Genomic DNA, 21,464 nt, shown 5'->3' on the forward strand with positions numbered 1-21,464 from the left:
TGAAAGTACAGTCCCACCCAGCCAAGACAGCAGCTGAAGGTGATGAAAGATGGAAGTTGCCCATCAAAGAGAAATTGCAGGGAGTTCAATAGATGTATGTACCTAGAAAAGACTGTGGCACAGAAGAGTCCAGTGATTGAGCAAAGTGTCTCATTCCAGCAGCCAAGCACCCTACTTACTTAGCCTACTCAGGATGGCAGCAGCTGTTCAGGGGCAGAGTAACCAATCCAGCAATTCAAAGTGGCCAGGCAGGCAATTTGCTCCTAATCCAGCAGCAACCATACTCAGATGCTGAACACTCTAGACAAGTCCAGAAACAGCAAAGCCTGAGGAGGAGCTATTCTTGGTAGCCAAGTCCAGCAGCATATTGACCCATCTAGCCAAGATGCCATATTTTACCAGCCAAAAGACTTGAATGGACACCCCCCAGAAGAGACCCCATGCCCTTTAAAAAGCTAAGCCAAGTACATGGTAGGACCACTCATCCATCACAGATGTAATACTTTTCAACAAACTTTACAAAGACTATCACTTCTAGAGTTGTAAGCAGCTTTGACTAGGTGTATTTCTTATTATGTACCTTACTACCCTGATATTTCGAGTTTGTGCCCTCAGACTACCTCTGTTTATGAGATAGTACACCCCAGGTTTGTGGAGAGCAATGCTTTGCAACTACTCTTCTTGATATGCCATTTGCTTGTATATGACACTTGAGTATATATTCCTTTGCAAAAGAACTAAGTCTTCTGGTTGTTAAGGGGAACCTGCAGGAGCTACAGCTTGTGAGTTACAGGAGAGGAGAGAAATGCTCAGGGTTATTACTAGAATACTGAGACTTGTAGCAGCCACTCTTCTGGGGATCCAAACCTCCAGTTCTAGTTCAGATTGGGGGGGGGGGTCATCCCAGAGGGAGTGTTTCACACAAACAAAATTGTACTACTCACCTGTCCTGTAGAACACATTAGGATCATCCAGCCTCCCAGCTTTTGCTCATGTTACCCATTCTGCTTAAAATTACTTTTCTCTCTTTCATCTTCTATCTCTCTTTCAAGGGGATATTCAAATGGTACTTCCTTTATAAAGTCTTTCCTGATTATTCCAGCATGAAGTGCCCTTTCTTTCCTAGTTATTGCTATAGCACTTCCTCTTAAAGCATTTACCATATGTTGCTCTGTATTGTTATTTGTGTAATTGCCTCTCTCCCCTATTAGCTTATAAGTTCCTTGAAAACTAGAACCACAGTTTTCTCATCTTTGTGGCCTCCATGGCACCTGGCTAAAAGTAGCTTGTACACAGAAGGTACTCAGTATGTAACAATGTCTGTGCTACCTGTTTTTAAAAGAATGCTGTAAGTATTAAATGAGAAGTAAAATATTTTACATGGCATGAAATGCTGTATAATGCCAGCTCTTAGTATTAGTTATGTAATGAATAGTCTTTTATTCTCTCTTCTAATATTTAAAGACAGAATTTATGAATACATATCAAACCAGGAAATATTTTTTTTACAGATTACTCAGTCTTTGAACTTTTGGGCTCGAAAAGCATGTGAAATTGAAACCAATGCAGTCTCCATTGAAAGAGTGTTTGAATATACAAACATCAAGAAAGAGGTGAGATTTCCAAACACTTTATCAATTAATTTAACAAGAAAGCATATGCTTCACATGAATTACAAGTAATTTTTATAAAAATAATTTATGAAAATGTAGCAAAGGTTGTCTCCTGCATATAGCATGAGGGTGTCTTTGTGTGGTTCAGTGTAGGACAGAATAGACCTCTTTAGCTTCTCCTCCCACCTTTCTTTAAGGAAGACTTTAGAAGCTTGGCTCTCCTCAAAGAGAGGATTACTGAGCTATAATTATATCTATCTTCTCCCTTAAATATGACTATTATTAGTCATGGCATTGGGATTTTCAGGCTCAAGATTATTTCTGATTATTGTTTCATTAATGGGGGTAAGCAGCACCCCGTTATATTCAAGGCTTGACTTTCTCCCCACCAAGTATCAGTTCACAATGAACACACATAGGAAGCCATTTTTCCAAGTCCATAGCAAGACGGAAATCAAAGAAAGTATACATAAGAGGATACATATCACGTAAAACAGAATGAAAGAACTCTCCCATTGTTAAGTTCAAGCAAGAGATAATCCTAAATCTCACCCAAGGGGAAGTTCCCTGAAGTGTCTAGAATAGGAACCTGGGGATAGGGCTGCAATGGAGATTTCCAGCTCTTCTCATGTCAGTGGGATTGGCATCACCCATCTTCTCACTCCAAGTTGGAAGCTGGAAGTGCCCAAATAGACCAAAGAAAATGAAAAGACTCTTGAAGCCAAATCCAAAAAAATCAGAACTCTCTTCTTCTCTGCCCCTCCTGATAGCTGAAGAAATTGATGTATAACAATAAGAAGAGAATACTAAACTAATGGTTACTCCATTACTTTTTGAAACCTCTTGAGTAGAAAATCTGTGGGAAACATTCAACTGTCCTCCAGGGGCAAGGAGGAAGTGATCCACCCAGCTTTGTTGATCTAGATGGCAAAGACACTTGGCCTTAGGTGGGAGAAGAGCCCAATAATAGAAGACCAAAATCAATATGAGTGATGGGCTTCCAGCAAGATCAAAATGTTGAGCATCAATCCTGCCCCTAGCTTCCTGAATCAACTAAGGATTAATACAGTAACAGAAACTGGGGAGGGGGGGGTGTTGCAAGAGTAAGTCTGTGGGCAAGATAGGTGAACAGCAAATCATGGACAAATCCAGAATCTTTCCCATCATGAGCATCTCAAAATAGCAAGAACACACAAATGGGGCCAGGGCGGGGGGAAGGGGGAGATGGGAAAATATATAACATGATCAATTTCACATAAAAATCAGTAGGACTGAGCATAAAATCAAGAAAAAGAACCACCACAGTTAATGAAAATGAAAAAACAAAAGTTGAAAACCCCTAAATACAAGGAAAAGTACTATTAACAGCTTACCGTGGTATATACCCTCCCAGAAATTATATCTGAACAACTCTCAGAGTGAGCAAAAATAAATAGAAGACATTTCAAAGAAAATAAAGGTGGAAATCAGGGCTGTCAAAAACTCAAAAAGACAAGTGAAATTATAATTTATAACAAAGAAAAAAATATTCTCTCTACAAAGTACATCCTGAAAAAGAGAATTGAAAACTTGAAACTCAAAATTGCATTAGTGACTCTCTTTGAGGACAAAAACTATTTCATTTTTGTCTTTGCTGTATCCCTAGTACCTGGCACAGAGAAGGAGATTAATAAATGGTTGTTGATTGATTAGTTCAGCCATTCTTACAGGTAGGGATTCATATTTCAGTGGCTCATATCATGAGGTGGATTATGGCAATCATATGTGATATTATAGAGCTTTGGATGTACTGTATATGAGAACAAGCCAATCCATTGGGAGAGAAAGATCTAGCAGAAAATCCCACTCTATGTTCCTGTAGTAAAGGGTGGCTTTATATGTCAGCCAGATGTAGTTCCCCATAGAGAAAAGAAAAAACAAAGGAATAAAAAAGCAAGATATGAGTAACCAACTGATTTACTTTTAGATATCATGTGACAATGGATTAAATTTAATAATGCTTTGGAGTCCACCAGGAGTTTCCCCTCAAATTCACATGTGGTTTTGTTAGTTTTGAAGTCACTGAATTCCAGTTACTCTAACAAAGATCTCCAGATACAATAACCTCTGGTAACAGCTATCTCAAAAGAATGAAAGGCAAATTTGTAAAAAAAAAAAAAAAAAAAAAAAAAAAAAAAAACCTTCCTGCATCTTTCTCTGAGTAGCCATTCTTGGGCTATGTGAATTATATTTAAGTTAACTAAAGAAAGTATTCTTCCCTGTCAATCTTTTCTTGGCACAATAGCTTTTCTATTTTTCTAATATGGTTCTTTCAAGACTTTAAAAATGATTTTTTTTGCTAATTAAATCTTCTGTGACAGTAGAGAGGCCCAAGTAATATTAGATCCTCGCATAGTCAGTAAATCAACAGTAATTTATTAAGCACCTAATAATTATCAAGCCCTGGGGTAATCAGATGTAAAAGAATTTGGAATTTTGCAAGAATAATAGCTAAATTCTTTGACCTAGGAATCCCACTCCTGGCCATAAACCCCAGTGAGATAAATGAAAGAAAGATGACACATAAAACAAAATATTTATAGCAACATTCTGTAATAGCAAAAAGCTAAAAACAGAATAGATAACCATTGACTGGAAGTAGTGACTGTGACTGAACAAATATTGCTATAGGAATTTAAAAGGATATCACTGTATTGTAAGAAATTATAAATATGAGACATTCAAAGAAACTTAAGAAAACATATGAAATGGTGCACACCAAAGAGAACAGAAACAAAAGAACATAATCACTATAATAATGTAAAAGAAAATAACTAAAAAGTAGTTTAATTAAGATTAAATTCAATGAGCAATTTTGGTCCCAAGGAACAATAAATGAAATATATACCTCCTCACATTATAGCTTTAGGGAACTGTGGGTACAGACTGTTACATATACTTTCAGGTATGACTACATTAATGGTTTATTTTACTTAATTGTTTTTCTTTGTTACAAGGGAAGTTGTGTGTGTGTGTGTGTGTGTGTGTGTGTGTGTGTGTGTGTGCATGGGGGCCTATACCGAGAACCAACTTTTTATAAGGAAAAACAACAACAACAAAAAAACCTCAAAAGGCATCAATGAAAAAATTTAACAGAAAAAATCCATTTTAAACACAAATTAGTCTCTTCTCAGAAACGCAAAGTTTCAGAATATAAAAATGAATTTATTTTTATACTAATTGAATAAAATCATTGTATCATAAAAAAGGGAAAAAATACCAGCAGAAGTGGTTGTACCTTCCTTCCCTCCTTTCTATGCAGGAATATATTAGTATCATACCAGACCAAAACTTTTCTTTTGCAAAACTGTCATTAATGCTGAGGTCAATGAAATAAAATTGTTGAGCTCTTTTAAATTCTCCGTTGATTCATTGTGAATAAAAACCATGTGACTTAATATTTAGTTTGTCAAATCCCCAGGTTGGAAAACAAACAATACTTAATATTCCTATTATCAAATTAGCTCAAGAAAATACTAAACTACACAACTGAATTGGAACAATCTGAAAGGTTTCCCAAGTGTGCCATTGATATAAAAACATTGGTGGAACAGAGTACATGTCATAAACCTCAATCATAATTTCAGGAGAGATAATCCCATTCTATTATTGTAGAAAATATCTCCTTGATATTTTATAGAAAGTGGGAAAACTTGATACTTGTTAAACAGCAGTTTGTAGCATCTGGTTAGACTCATGTGGGTAGTAATGCATATACCTGGTTTGAATGCTAAATTTGAAGCAAAACTAATTAGAGGTATCTGGTTTCAGAATTTACTAACATGTAAAAAAAGGCGTTTGGGAAGAGTGGGTTATTTTAAAATGTGATTGATACACATTTAATTATCATTGTTTTTAGGCACCTTGGGTAATGTCTAAAAGATCTCCATCACAATGGCCCGATAAAGGGATAGTAGAATTTATTAATTATGAAGCTCGTTATCGTCCAGATCTTGATCTTGCTTTACACGATGTTACTTTCCAAACTCACAGTGAAGAAAAGGTACCATGTTTAAAATTCTTTCTTCAATCACTATGTCTGCAATGGCCCACATATAAAGATGGTTTTAAATATGAAGTCATCTCTTCTTCCTCTGATTCTTATGTCATGGAAATACATTTTAAAAATATGTCTTGATTGTTTATCCTTCCCAAATCAATTTTTCCTTCTTTGTAGAACTCAGACTCTTTTAAGTTAGATGATTCTTGGAAGTACATTCTCCATTCTTCCTTAATTCTCTGAGAAGATTGATTTATATTGGGGTAGACCTGGCACCTCTTATTCAGAGTCAAGTGTTAGGAAGAAATGAGGTACTCATAAGACATCAAACAGTTAACAAAAGTTTTACTTAGCAAAGATATGAAAGGACACATTGACAGAGTCCCTGTTATTTCAATATAGTTTGTTCAGGAGGCCAGGGTGTGATGACTTGAAGGATTTTTAGACATCTACCACATTGAAGACATCTGCCTTGACCTGACATGAGTAGAACTTGTTATGTCCATAGGTAACCAGAAAGTCTTCTCAGCATAGTCCGAAGTCATTGGGAAGCTGAGTCAAGGGAGGTATAGCTTGAGCCTTGCCCTACCATCTGGAATCGAGTTCTAGGTTTATTATCTTTTCTTGACCTAGAGTGTGAGGAGGGAGGAAGAAGAGTTGTATCCTGATAGATATTAGTCTTGTCAAAACTTGGATGTAACTGAGGACTCAAACGTATTTTCATAAGATCCTCCTCTTTGTTGGAGAAAGATTTACTGGATATTGGGTACCTGCTTGAGAGACAATGGGTAGAGTTGTGTCAGTTTGAAATAAAGAAGACTACCAAAGTAAAAAAAAAAACAAACTAGGATCTTTAAATGAGGCAGGAGAATTGCAATTTGGGTCATCATGTGGTACTAAAGTACTGGACTATCCAAGAGGGGCAGAGGTGGGAAACATTAAATACATTTCAGTAAGGAAGGAGTCTCTTGGAAGGCACAGCTTCAGTAGTGTTACATAAGTTGTTTTGCATAACAACCAAAAGTCCATAGAAAAAAAGTGGGAGACACTGAAGAGAGGAGTGACTTGAAACAGAGGTCTTGAAACAGGAAGCCATAGACATAGCCTCTCAGATAAGTTGTTATTTGGTCACCAAATAGTCATTTGGGGAGGAATATTAAGTATGTCTTGCCATTAGGGTCCCATAGTTAGTAGATTATGATTGCAGTATACAAATATGGGATTCTAATGACTTGAAAGGTATTGTGATTCATTTTTTTTTTTTTTTTTTGCGGGGCAATGGGGGTTGTGACTTGCCCTGGGTCACACAGCTAGGAAGTGTTAAGTGTCTGAGGCTGGATTTGAACTCAGGTACTCCTGACTCCAGGGCCAGTGCTCTATCCACTGCGCCACCTAGCTGCCCCGTGATTCATTTTTAATGGAAAGAATTTCCTTTCTAAAAATGAAAACAGCTATTCATAACAATCTGTTTCATTACAGATTGGAATTGTCGGAAGAACTGGGGCTGGTAAATCAACATTGACAAATTGCTTATTTAGAATTGTAGAGAAATCAGGTGGCAAAATTATTATTGATGGAATCGACATATCAACTATTGGACTTCACGATCTACGTGGCAAACTTAACATCATTCCACAGGTAAATGTATAGTAAAATAAAATGTGTTTACTATGGGGTGTATTTCTAAGCATAAGAACTCAGTAGTATAAACGTGCTTATGCTAATATTCTTCCTTTATCATTATAAATATTCCTAACTTTGCGTAATAAATGTGTAGAGAAAATTTTATGAACTGAATATTTTAAAGAAGAGGTGGTATGTAGTTATGCATTTGAACGCTGGCCTTGGAGTCATGGAATGCCAAGTTCAAGTCATGCCTGACACATACTTTTGTGCAACTGTGGACAAAACATAACTTTAAAATGTTCCAGGCAACTGAGCCTTGAAGTTACAGCTGATTGCCTAGACGGCAGATGAGGTTTCTCATGGGAAATTCCCTAAATGGATGAAATCACATGGGAATGATAAGGACCATTTTGAAGACACTTTTTAAAATAGTATTCCCATATCAGCTTAAGGATAAGCAAGAGTGATTTTAAGCAGAGAGGTATTAATAACCTAAATTGCACCAAAAGGCTCTAGTTTTAGTAGAATGAATTTGTGAGCCAGCTCAGATATGGCCCTTTTTGCATATATCAGTGGTACTTTACATGAGAATCCCTCTTTCTTTTTCTCCTCCAGCTTGCACGTAGGTACCAAGAGAATACCTTATACCACTTGACTTGATCTATGTTAACTTTAATGTAACAACCCCTCTGGACTCAACCAGGTAGTCTCTCAATCTTCCAGAGGGGTTTCCATCACCTTTTTATTTCCTTTCCATCATTCAAACACATTTACACATAGACACTACATCTTCATTCCTATACTCAGATTAGATTAAATCAGAGCAGGAATTAAATCATTTAAGTGTAAGGAAGAAAAAAGTTAAAGATCTGAAAACATTGAAAATCTACACTGATACAAACTCCAAAAGTGTCATCTAAAAATCAGTCAACATTTATTAAGCTCTTACTGTGTGCCAGGCACTGGGCTAAATTCTGGGGGTTCAAAAAAACACAAAAGACAGTCCCTGCCCTCAGAGTTTATAATCTAATGTGGGAGGAAACACAATTATTTACAAAGCAAGCTATATAGGAAATAAGAGGGATTAGAGAAGGTTTCCTATACAAGGAGGGATTTTATTTGGAACTTAAAGGAAGTTAGGGGGAGCTGAGTGGTGCAATGGATGGTGCCAGGCCTGGAGTCAGGAATATTTCTCTTCCTGAGTTCAAATATGGCCTCAGACACATACTAGCTGTGACTTTGGCCAAGTCATTTAACCCATTTGTCTCACTTTCCTCATCTGTAAAAATCTGCTAAAGAAGGAAATGGCAAACCACTTAAGTACCTTTACAAAGAAAACCCCAAATGGGGTCAAAGGAAGTTAGACACAATTGAAAATGACTGAATAACAACAAAAGGAAGCTAGGGAGATCAGTAGTTGGAGCAAGGCAGGGACAGTATTCCATGTATCAAAGACAGCCAAAGAGAATGCTGAGAGCTAAGAGATGGAATGTCTTATTTTTGGAACAACAAGAAAGCCATTGTCACTGCGTCAAAGTACATATCAGGGAGGAAGGTCTAAGAAGACTGGAAAGGTAGGAGAGAGCTAGGGTATGAAGTTCTTTGAATACCAAACAGAGCATTTTATATTTGCTACTAGAGGCAATAGGGATCCAACATAGTAAATTGAGTGGGGGAGGGAAGAGGAGGAGTAGGGAGTGACATGATCTGGTGTGTGCTTTAAGAAAATCACATTTTTTTGTTTTTGTTTTTGTTTTTTGTAAGGCAATTGGGGTTAAGTGACTTGCCTAGGGTCACACAGCCAATAAGTGTAAAGTGTCCAAGGCGGGATTTGAACTCAGGTCCTCCTGAATCCAGGGCCAGTGTTCTATACACTGCGCCACCTAGCTGCCCCCAAGAAAATCACTTTTAGTGGCTGAATGGAGGATGGATTGGAGTAGGTAGAAATTTGAGGTAGGCAGACCCACCAGCAAGCAGACTCACTTAGGCTCTTAGAATAATCTAGCTGTAAATTGGTAAGGGCCTTTCCTAGATTGGTGGCAGCATCAGAAGAGAGAAGGGGGTATATTTGTAAAGGTGAAATCAAGAAGCTTTGACAATAGCTTGGGGGTGGGGTAAGAGATAGTGGGGAGTCCAGGATGACTAAGCCTGAGATGCTGTGAGGATGGTGTTGCCCTCTACAATAATTAGGAAGGTGGGAGGCATCTAGGAATCTAGGGGGAAAGATAATGAATTCTGTTTTGAACATACTGAGTTTCAGATGTCTAACTGAACATTCATTTCAAGATGTCTAGAAGGCATGTAGGACTGGAAGTCAGGAGAGGGACTGGGGCAAGAAAGGTAGATTTAAGAATAATCAGCATAGGAATGATAATTAAAAGCAAGGAAACTGAGGAAATCACCAAATGATGAAATAATGCTGATGCCTTGGAAAGTTTTGATAAGGAGACTGACATACTTTGAATGGAATTTGATAAAAGCTGTATTTGAATTTGATTGTGTAACTATACCTAAATAGTAATTTTATTTTAGAAAAACTACTATCTGATATAATTATCATCAAGGATAATAACTAATATTCATGTAGCTCTTTTTTGCAAGGTACTTTACATGTATTATCTCATTTGATTCTCATAGAAACAGTAATAGATGCTATTACTGCCCCTACAGAAAGGAATCAGGCAGTCAGAGGTTAAGTGGCACGCAAAAGTTAGGGTTACCCAGCTAGTAAGTATATGGGGAAGGATTCTAACTTGGGTCTTCTTGACTCCATGATATTTGGCAGAGAACACAAAAACCTTTCAGAACTTTCCGACAATGGTATATGAGGGCCATACATAGGAAGGAAAGGGGAGTTGTTTGGGAATACTCCTAAAGATAATCATCAAACATCACTGTGGTAGAAAAATCTTTAAAAAACAACAAAACAACAAAACAAAACAATTGAAGATCTATGGAAAATCACTGGGAAATCCTATCACTGTTTAGCTGGTGGTGTAGTAGAAAACTTGAACAATGCATCACCCAACTAAAGGCTATTAAAGGCCAGAATGGAACTAGAAATTCTGAAGAAGGAAGGTATGGAAAATTTCTGGTCAGTCTTTATTATCCAATACATTGAAAACACAAGTAGGGTCAAACATGAAAGAGAAAGTTTGTTTCTATTCATATAATGAAGGACTGAATGGTTAAGGAGTTGAATAAAATTCTTGGTTTCTCTGAAAAACTGGAAAGTAGTGGGTAGGGATAAGGTCCATAACTATTGTCTCCAAAGCTTCACAGCAAAGGATTACCAGCAAATCACTTTACCAGCTTCTGCCATGATTCCATTTTTCTTAACAAACGTCATCACATAATTATCACCCCAAACTGAGAATACCAATGACCTGTTTAAATACAGGCCAGGCATATGTTTGTGTAGTTTTTGCAAAGCATTCAAACTTTCATTGCTAAAAGAACATTTTGTTGTTATTATTCGGTTTCTGTGTATGATGCCATGAACCACATTATGCTAGGCTCCTCTATCCTCTAATGTGTCTTGAAGTCTGCCCAAATTCATGTTTCCTGTTTCCATGACACCGATTATCCATCTCTTTCTCTTCACCCCTTTTTCCTTTTCCCTTCAATCTTTTCCAGTATTAGGGTCTTTTCCATTGAATCCTGTCTTCTCATTATGCGGCCAAAGTATTTTTGCTTCAGCTTCGGTATTTGACCTTCCATCGAATAGTCTGAATTAATTTCTTTAAGTATTGACTGATTTGATCTCCTCGACATCCAAGGCATTCTCAAAAGTCTTCTCTAGCTCCACAATCCAAAAATGTAGATTCTGTGGCTCTCAGCTTTCCTTACAATCCAGCTCTCCCAGTCACACATTGCTACTGGAGAAACCATAGCTTTGACTATATAGACCTTTGTTGGATTTGCCTTAGCAAGCATCTCTTAATTTCATGGCTACAGTCATAATCTGTAGTGATCTTTGAGCCCATGAACATAAAATATCAAATGTTTCCATTTCTTCTCCTTCCATTTGATAGAATTAGTTACCATGATCTTACGGTTTTATGTGCATGTATGTATGTGTATATGTGTGTGTGTGTAGGCATATATACACATGTATATATAAACACATATATTTATTCATCTATTTGTTTATTTGATTCATTCAGAATTCATCTATTCATTCATTTTTTAAATTTACCGACCCACTCACTCATCTATTTATTTATTTGCTTGTCTTTTTGTTTATTTGTTTATTTACTTATTAGGCTTCAAGCCAGCTTTTACACTCTCCTGTTTCATAAAACCCTACAAACACATAAAGAAAACAATATATTTCCAGAGGAACAAATAGAACTATTTTATAAAGAATCCATTTGTAACATAAGTAATGTCCCCTAATTACCAATTTTACAATTTGTTTTTATGCATATATAAATATTTATATTATATCTGTACATGTGTGTAGACATCTATTTACATGTTTACACATATGTATATGTGTATCTATCAGGAGACATCTCTAAGGAAAACATAGAATTAAGCATAGGACCTTTTTGATTTTGAAGTACAGGTGAAAAGACTTGATCAAAAGTAATATATAAACAAATATGCATAAGGGGCATATTCCCTTTTGATCAAGTATATATATATATAATATATATATATACACACACATATACATATATGTGTTTGTAAACATAGATCTACCTTTGGTATTTAAAATGCTTGATCTTCAGAGTTCATATGAGATGCTCTGACTTTAGAAATTCAGAAGTAGAGACAATAAGGAAAAAATAGCAATACATATTAATTTCAATTATATTTGGACTCTAAGTGGGTATGGTATTAGGATATCTTGTAATTACAACAATTCACTTTTGCATTCTTCAAGATCCCATTATGATTGAAAATTAAGGTAAACTGAGGCACAAAATTCAAGAACATTGATATATAAAAGGGACCCCTAGTGTCCTCAGGCAGCCAAAAGATGAGGTAGGACTTACTAACTTTCATATAGTTTTGGGAAGTACAAGAGAACAAAGATCAAGAAAACAATATGATTGGATACAAAGTCTTAAGTATCATAGGTGGCAAAAACAATATGATTGACTGGACATTTGGGGCTGGCAATAAACCCTCCTTTCATCCTGCTGTCAGGAAAGCTTCATTTGATTGATAGAGTACATCTGCTCATTAATTGAACAGAAATAACAAACTTCTTGGTGCCCTGTTTATTAATAAGATAACAGCTCTCCCTTATTTGTTCATGGCTATGCCAGGCTCTATAGAAATAACATTTTTCTTTTAATTAAAGTGATTTATAGGGAAACAACTTTTAAAATTAACTCAGGAAAACTGAACTTCTGGACTCATGAACTTCTGAACTTAACTCAGAAACAAAGCAATATAGCTCATATAGCAACAGAGTGGCATCAAATATAAAATATAAAATCAATATTTGATTTTCTCAGTCCTTACCGACTTTACTTATTTGTCTATAGAGTCAAAGGAAGTTGATCATTAACAAGTATGAGAAATGACTACAAAGTAAAACAAAGTACTAATAGCACTAGAGGAAGTTGCCTGAATAATACTAATTCTCTGAATAACTGAGGCATGTCCTTATGATATCAATACCAGCTAAAATAATTGTATTTATATTACCTGGCATTGTGGTAAAAGATAGATATCTCTGTGATTATGGATTTCCTTCCAAACAAATTTAATTAACTCTTGTAACTCTTGAAGGGAAGGAATATTTCACAAAGAACAGATTTTCTAAATAAGCCAAATTGCAATTTTTCCATAACAAATTATTTAACTGTACACATAGTTTACATTATTTTAATGTACGTGTGACAAATTTAATTTACGCATGTAATTTATAATTTACCCTAATTCTTCCACTGTTTTGTTCTTCCATATAGCACAAGCTTGAAAATTGTTAGCTTTCTTTATTTTAGATTTCCATTATTCCTTTTCTAAGCTAACTTTACTATTCAAATTTCCTTACTTTGGTTACAGTTATATTGATATGGGCTGCATTATTCCATAGGACCCTGTCTTGTTTTCTGGCACACTCCAAATGAACCTGGATCCACTCGAAAAGTATTCGGATAATGAGCTTTGGGAAGCACTAGAACTATGTCACTTAAAGGAATTTGTTCAATCTCTTCCCAAGAGGCTGCTGCATGATATTTCAGAAGGTGGTGAGAACCTCAGGTAAGAGCAAAAAAAAGGGCTGAGTTTATATTGCTACTCCCTAGCTGCCACACGTACATATGACCTGTCAATAGCACTCCTTTCCTGAGCCCCTTCTAAGAAAGAAACCCAAGATTCAAAGTAGCAGCCCCAGCCTGCTTATGTTTTCTCCATTTCTATTTATTTCTTAAACCTGTCAGCATCTAAAGATCCATAGTACCAGTAGCATCAGACAGTAAGCCTGATTTCATTTAGTATCAGGATGAAAGGAAATTTCTTCATATGAGAATGAAAGTAGGTATAACTTTTCTATCATTCTCAAAACAAAGGAATGTGAAAAAGGACTTTTTTTTAAGTAGTCATATGGGGCAGCTAGGTGGTGCAGTGGATAAAGCACCAGCCCTGGTTAGGAGGACCTAAATTCTAATCTGTCCTCAGACACTTGATACTTACTAGCTGTGTGACCCTGGGCAAGTCACTTAACCCTCATTGCCCCCCCCCCAAAAAAAAAAAAACAAACAAACAAAAAAAGCAGTCATATTACAAACTTTTGAAGATAAAAAAGATTGCCAAGTGTTACTATATCTACCAAAGTACCAAAATAACAACTAAATTTATTGTCACAGTGTTGGACAAAGGCAGCTTGTATGTCTTGCTCGTGCATTGCTTCGGAAAACAAAAATTCTAGTCCTAGATGAATCAACAGCCTCTGTAGATTACGAGACAGATAACCTGGTCCAGTCCACAATCCGGAAGGAATTTGCTGACTGCACCATACTGACTATAGCCCACAGGTTGCATACTATCATGAATTCAGAAAGGTATGTTTCATTTTCTTTAAAGTTAATGTAACTTAATCAAGTTAATTGATTAATTGATTTTTGAACTGAGATCATTAAATAATATATTTACTTTAAGTGAATAGCCTTACATTCATAAGACTGAAAAACAGAGGTGAAAAATTGATCATCTGTTCATTCATTATTGTTTCTTCTTGTTGCAGAATCCTTGTGCTAGATTCTGGAAGAATTGTAGAATTTGGAGCACCTCAGAATTTGATCAGTCAGAAAGGGCTTTTTTTTGAAATGGTGAAAGAGGCTGGAATCATATAAGATAGAGATTAACATATAAATAATTGGGGTTTGTTGATTAGTTCTTATGAAAATTTGTTTTGTTTATAAATCATCTTTTACTCACCTTTGAATAAACTAATTAAATAGATAAATAAATTAGAGGGAAACAAAACAAAGTTCCAACTAACATACATACATACACATATACATACATATTACATAGACATACATATATACATATATGTATATATAATGCTATATTAGTTGGAACCTTGGGTATCAATATGTGTATGTATATATAATGGTATGCTAATTAGAACATACATGCATATAGTATGCTGGTAAATGGCAAGGCTTTGGGGGAAAAAGTATGCATCCATGATTTTCAGTTTAATCTATGTTATTAACATCTTTTAAAATCTAGATCAGAAGTGTCACTCCCATGCGGCCCAAAGCAGATTAAAATGCTGATTTTATTGTGTTGATATATTAATAAAGAAAGAAATATATAAATATGTGATTTTCTAAGTTACTGGGATACTTACATATTGTATATTGATCTCTGTATGTGGTATTTGGTATAGTGGTGCCATTTCTATTTGAGTTTGATACTACTGGTCTAGGTGTGGCTGTAAACCCAGCACCCTCTTAGTTCAGGTTTGATGTTGGGACAAAATAAGGCATTCAGTAAGTCACTGAACAACAGAGATTTACTTTGTTCAACAAAGCAAAGATACAGTGACTCTTAGCTTCTTTTGGGTAGCCCCCTCAGCTTTCCATCTAGAAGGAGTCTGAACAGTATTTCATCAAACTATGGCAGTTGGCATGGTCTCAAGCATCCACCAAGTCTTCATGCCACCAGCATAGTTAAAACTTTTTATGCCCCAAGGGCCAGAACCTGTGTCCAGGAACCAGGGGCAATCAGTTTGCTTGGGGGAAAGAAGTTAGGGAGCCTGTGTCAGGAAAATACTGATCCTATCACAACAATCAACAAAACAATAAAATCAAGGTTGGATTTGTATCAATCGCTGATTTCTGAGGTTTAAATGCTCACTCACACTGAAAATTTAGGTACAGGTCCATTATATCTGGTTCCGGCATACCCCGTGATTATTTCTTTAAAAAGCAGATGCCAAGGTAAAATGAATTTATGTTAATCAATAGAACCTTTGATATTTTTCAAAGTTAGAAATAAGACAGATTGCTTTGTGACTGCAAAAATTTCCTTTGGATTTAACTCTCCTTTAAGAATCTGTGATTTTGGGGCAGCTAGATGGTACAGTGGATAGAGCACCGGCCCTGGAGTTAGGAGTACCTGAGTTCAAATCTGGCCTCAGACACTTAACACTTACTAGCTGTGTGACCCTGGGCAAGTCACTTAACCCCAATTGCCTCACCTAAAAAAAAAAAAAAGAATCTGTGATTTTATGAGTATGAGTTAATCCAATTGATTCAAATTCTAGCCCCTGCCTCTGACACTTAACTACCTGTGTTACCTTGGGCAAGTCATTTAAATTCCCTGTGTCTCAGTTTCCTCCTTGTCAGATGAGATTAGACTACATAGCTTCTATGGTCCCTTTCATCCCTACGACTTCTATGATCCTTCAACCTACAAGATTTAGTAGAACCAGAAAAAAATCATTACCCAGCAGTCAAACTTTTGGTGTAGCATATATTTAAATACCTGGGGGAAGCTGATCCTTGGGTGAGACACAATGGTGGGACTTTGTATTCTCCCGGCATAGCTTTTGAGAACCCAGGTAGATATCGGAATAGGAACTCAATGGGGTCTAATAGTTCTAGTTCACCCATATTTACTCCTACTTATTACATGGAGATGAGGGAGTGAGGGGAGAAATTAAAGGTAACACATTTATTTATAAAGGTGAGCAAATATGCCAATTTTGTAGCCTTTTCCCCCAAATTTAATACCTGTTAAGTCCCTTCTCTCTTACCCTGTGTTAAGAGGAAGTTTTAGGCTCTTATAGGCATAAAAATCATAAATAATCTTACTGCTTTAGGATAGTGCATGTATTAAGTATTAAGAGAGGTGATTTTTAAAAATTGATTTAAAATGTCCAGGAGATAGGGGCACAGATAGGAATGTTCATGCCCTGGACAAACTCCAAGAGCTAAGGCCTGCAGATTTTCTGTTTGGTGAAGTTTATAGAATCAAATAACAAGAATGATATAACTCCTTTACCTATATAAATAAAAATTCTTAAAATGTGTTAGTCAGTATGAGGAACAGTGGGTTATATTGAATAGCTGGACTGAGCACTAAGGAGATTTGGGTTTAAGTCCCAACTCTGACACCCACAGACAGCATGACTAGGGGTAATAAGTCAGGTGACCTCTCAGGCAACTAAGACTATAAATGGCAGTGAAGCTGATTATCTGTGCTGTTAGAAAAAGTTTTCCTTATTTAAGAGTTCCCTCTATTAATGAGATCACAGTTCTAGTCAATGCCTTTCTCAGTTAGTAGTGTCTTTAAGCACCTATCATGTGCAGAGAAAATCCACAGGAGATGTGGTCCTTGCTCCTAGAAAGGAACCAAAGCAAACAGGGTTAAGTGACTTGACAAAGGTCACACAGCTAGTCAATCTTTGAGGCCAGATTTGAAATCAGGAAGATGAATCTTCCTGATTCACTATACCACCTAGCTGCTTCTAAATTGATACTAGATCAATTATTAGTTCACTGATTTAGAGCTGTATCAGAAGGAGGATTCCTCAGTTAATAGTAGCTAACATCTATATAATATTTACTATGTGGGAGACAATATACTAACAACTTTGTAATTATCATCACGTTTAATCCTCACAACCCTGGGAGGCAGCTACTACTATTATTCCTCACTCTACACTTAAGGAAACTGAGGCAAACAGTGGGGTGTATGGGGGTTTTCAGGGAGAACTAGCACCTCTGGTGTGAGTTCTTGCTGAGCCATTTTCAGGGCTGTTTATCTACCTTTGGTTTCCACCTGGCATTAACCTCTCACCTGTAGTTCTAAGAAGAATTAGCATGGGGGGGCAACTAGGTGGCGCAGTGGATAGAGCACTGGCCCTGGAGTCAGGAGTACCTGAGTTCAAATCTGGCCTCAGACACTTAACACTTACTAGCTGTGTGACCCTGGGCAAGTCACTTAACCCCAATTGCCTCACTTTAAAAAAAAATCCTTTTTGAGTTTTTCTGTGGCATGGGGCCAATTCATATTTTTCTTTGAGGCTTTGGATTTTTGGACTTTTTAGTTCTCTGAGAATGTCTTTTTTAATCTTCCTTGTCACCATAGTAACTTTCTATATTTAGCATCTTTTTCTTCTGTTTGCTCATTTTCCAGCATGTTTCTTGCTTTTTAACTATACCAAAGTGAGGTTCTGCTTCCATAATGGAGGGGGTGCTATCCCAACCTTCAGGGTTTTTGTGTAGCTGTTTTCAGAGGTAATTCTAGAGTCTTGTATGTTTTTGGTTCTTCCAACATGGTATGATCTAAGAAGAGGTGTGTTTACAGCTCTCCTGTACTGTGCATTGGTCTATGAGCCACCATAAGCATTCTTTGCTACCCTGGAACTGTGACCAGGGCTGCCGGTTCCCTCTGACTCCAAGCTCTGATGTGCTGGTGCTTCTCCTTGCCCCTAGATCCAAGTATGGGCAATGCAACAGAATCCTGCCCCCAGTGCCAGCAAAGGGACCTCTGTAACCTCCTTCTGACCAGTTGTCTGACCCCCTTACCACTTGCAAGTTGAGAGGTCTGGAAATCACCACTTATGTCACTGATTCAGTTGCCCCCAAGGCTTTCTCCTGACTTTCCAGGGTCTGGTCTGTGCCAGCAAGGTCTACACTCTATTGTCACTCTGCTGCAAAAGAACTTTTCTATGGACCTTCTAAGTTGTCTTGGGCTGTAAAACTGTTTCACTTTGTCCTTTTGTAGGTTCTGCTTCTCTAGAAATTATTTTGAGGCATTATTTAAAGGTATGTGGAGGGGTTTGGGGGAGAGTCAAGCAAATCTCCCCATCTTGGCTCTGCCTCTCCATTCTGGTGGATATAATGACAAATCCATGGGGCCCAGTTGTTTTAAGATAATAAAAAGAATAACCCAAAATACAATGAAGTTTACTAATATAAACTATTAGTATTACTTAGTCTTTTCCAATCCTTCTGGGAAGACAAAATTAAGCAAACAAGGAAAACTAGATTTGAAAATTATTATAATTAGGATACATAGGCATAAAGCATTTTAAAAGAATCTAATCTCATATATTTGCTGAATTTTCCCTAAATACAAGTGGATTACTTTTGGGGTCCCCTGTTCTGCAGCTGTCCAGAGAAGAAGCCACTAGAGAAGAACAATGGGTGAAAATATTAAGATTAAGCAAAACAAAAAGATTTTTGGATACATTTCTATCATGCAAAACAGTAAGGGACAGATTTTAGGTGGGAAGAGTGTATCCAAGAGTCTATTTTTGCCAGTCTTAATTGCAGTCAGAGTGGTCAGCAATCCTTGGAATGGGCCTTCCCTGGTAGGTTGAGTTCCACTGACCTGGAAATTCTTGATGCAGTGAAAACTCCAAGGGCCCAGTATGTACTATAGCACCCATGTCATGAAGTTCCATTTTGTAGTTTCTACATTTAAGAAACAACAGAAATATCTCTTCTATGTAATGATTTAGACACTGGGAAAAAATGTTTTCCCTTTACAGGAAGATGATCAAAAAACATTTCAAAAGGGAAAAAATATGTAATTCCTACCTTAGTCTGCTTTTCAGGTGAAATAAAGCAAAAGAGAATACTTCAGGCCATTTAAGGTGAGTCTCGGTGTACAGTCTGCCAAGTCATGGTCTTAAGTTCTTTGTTCATACATTCACCTTGACCAAAATTTTGTGAGTCACAAGGGGTATGAAACCTATGAGTCACCATGAGACAAGTATAAATCTGGGAGAAGATTATGTTAGTGAAATAAGACTCCCTATTTGAGTCAATGCAAGCAAAAAAGCCAAACCAGTAAAGAATTTCTTTGAGAACAGTTTTAGCCATGAAACTCCCAGTGGCCTATAGAACCAGGAAATGCTTCAACCCAAGAGTGAGCTGATCAGCAACAACAAGGTAGACCCAATTGTGGTCATCTTAGGTATACCTATGAAATCAATTTGTAAGTACTTAACAGGAGTGTAAGCTGGGCGTGGTCCCTGAAAGAAATGGCATAAAATGCATGTTGATGAAAATAGTAGGACAGAAGGGACAAATATACACAGTAAAAGGGGTAAGACCCTGAAGGGAAACACATGCCCTTCTTACCACATCAACAATCCCTTGTGTGACAAGATAGCCCCCATTATGGACAGACAGACAGACATACCTGGTGACAGAAACTCCAAGGGAGGAGTGGTTTACCTTTCACAGTCACCCAGACCCCAGATACCTGCTTGACATGAAAATGATATTTCCACTTTGCAAATTTCAGTCATTGTAAGACAGAGGTCAACATCAACTGAAGCAGAAGAATGAAACACTTATGTGAGGCACTCAAGGGCAACAAGTTTTTCAGCAGCAGCATGATTGTTACCTAAAGGAGCAATAACATTAGCGCAGATAGGGCAACATACAATAGCCAGAGCACTAGGAAGTTGTGGTGTGTATGTATTATGTGTTGGCAATGACCTTACCAGAAGAAGCCAAGCAACTATGGCACCCCAACAAACTCCAAAAGCATAAGGGAAGTCAGTGTCAATGACTGCACTTTGTTCTCAGCCAAATGTCAAGTTTGTGTAAACTCAATCAATTCAGCAGCTTGAGTGCTGAGGTTAGGTCGCAGAGAGGCTGCCCATACAGTGTGATGGTCAGAAACTAGGGCAGTGCCTCTGTAGTAGATGCCATCTCTCATAAAAGAGTAACCATTAGTATATGGAATGTGGACAGGGTGCTTCAAGGTGAGGTCAGAAAGGTCATTGTGGGGTCTAGGCCATATCAATAAAATAGGAACATCAGTGGAGAGAGGCTCCTCTGGGGCAGATGTATCAGGGAGTGACATGGCTGGTTTAAGAACCAAATAGGACTTTTGAGTCATATTTTCTTTGCCTGATAAAGTCACTTCATATCTAGCAAGTCTTTGACCAGGGAAAGCTTGAGTGTGATGTCTCAACAAAAAGAGTTCTAAGTTCATGGGGGCACTGTACTTCAAGTGGGGCCCCTAAAAACAAATCACATGCCTTTTCTTTCTTTTTGTGAGGCAGTTGGGGTTAAGTGACTTGCCCAGGGTCACACAGCTAGTAATTGTTAAGTGTCTGAGGCTGGATTTGAACTCAGGTTCTCCTGAATCCAGGGCTGGTGCTTTATCCACTGCGCCACCTAGCTGCCCCCACATGCCTTTTCAACTAAAAGGACAGTGGCTGTTACTGCAAGCAGAGCCCTGAATCTGAGTGGAGTAATACAGTACAGGGTGAAGAAATCATCAAAGATCAGGAGAAGAGTAAAACTCAGGTTCAAAACCTTATGCACAAACTGATATATCAACTGGGAAGATATTAAAAACAGAAGGGAGGATTGTCATCACAACATATAAAGGATCCCGTACATTTCTGAATAAGTATGACAGAACAAAGGAAAATGAATTCAACACTTGATGAGGAAGAGGAATCAAGAAAGCATGATTCCCAAGACAGCAAGAAACCACAGCAGAGTGTTTCTAAATGAGTCAAGACAGAAATGAGAGTCATGAAAACAGACTTTATGCCTCCATAGCAGAAATAATGAGCAGAATGGAAAAACTTGAATCCATGGTGGCAAACCTCAACAAAACAGCAAAAGAAAGAACAACTGATTAGGAATGCAAAAATAACTGAAGGAAAATCTGAAAGAGAAGAAAAAAGCAATAATATTATAAAATCATCTCTTTGTAAGTAAAACATATCAATT

The 21,464-nt window shown here is 37.2% G+C and overlaps 1 protein-coding gene across 1 annotated transcript in view; it reads left to right on the forward strand.

Annotated features, from left to right (window-relative positions):
* LOC122747427 (multidrug resistance-associated protein 1-like) overlaps nucleotides 1-14,975 on the forward strand; it is a 162,481-nt gene extending 147,506 nt beyond the window's left edge. Inside the window, exons 26-31 of the mRNA XM_043993451.1 lie at nucleotides 1,512-1,613; nucleotides 5,512-5,655; nucleotides 7,132-7,290; nucleotides 13,334-13,500; nucleotides 14,106-14,300; nucleotides 14,483-14,975. Coding sequence (XP_043849386.1) covers nucleotides 1,512-1,613; nucleotides 5,512-5,655; nucleotides 7,132-7,290; nucleotides 13,334-13,500; nucleotides 14,106-14,300; nucleotides 14,483-14,591 — 876 coding nt within the window. The 3' untranslated portion in view covers nucleotides 14,592-14,975. The remainder of the gene's footprint in view (nucleotides 1-1,511; nucleotides 1,614-5,511; nucleotides 5,656-7,131; nucleotides 7,291-13,333; nucleotides 13,501-14,105; nucleotides 14,301-14,482) is intronic.
* The last annotated feature ends 6,489 nt before the right edge of the window (nucleotides 14,976-21,464 follow it).

This window comes from Dromiciops gliroides, chromosome 3 (genome assembly GCF_019393635.1).
Source record: "Dromiciops gliroides isolate mDroGli1 chromosome 3, mDroGli1.pri, whole genome shotgun sequence".
NCBI classification, from domain to species: domain Eukaryota; kingdom Metazoa; phylum Chordata; class Mammalia; order Microbiotheria; family Microbiotheriidae; genus Dromiciops; species Dromiciops gliroides.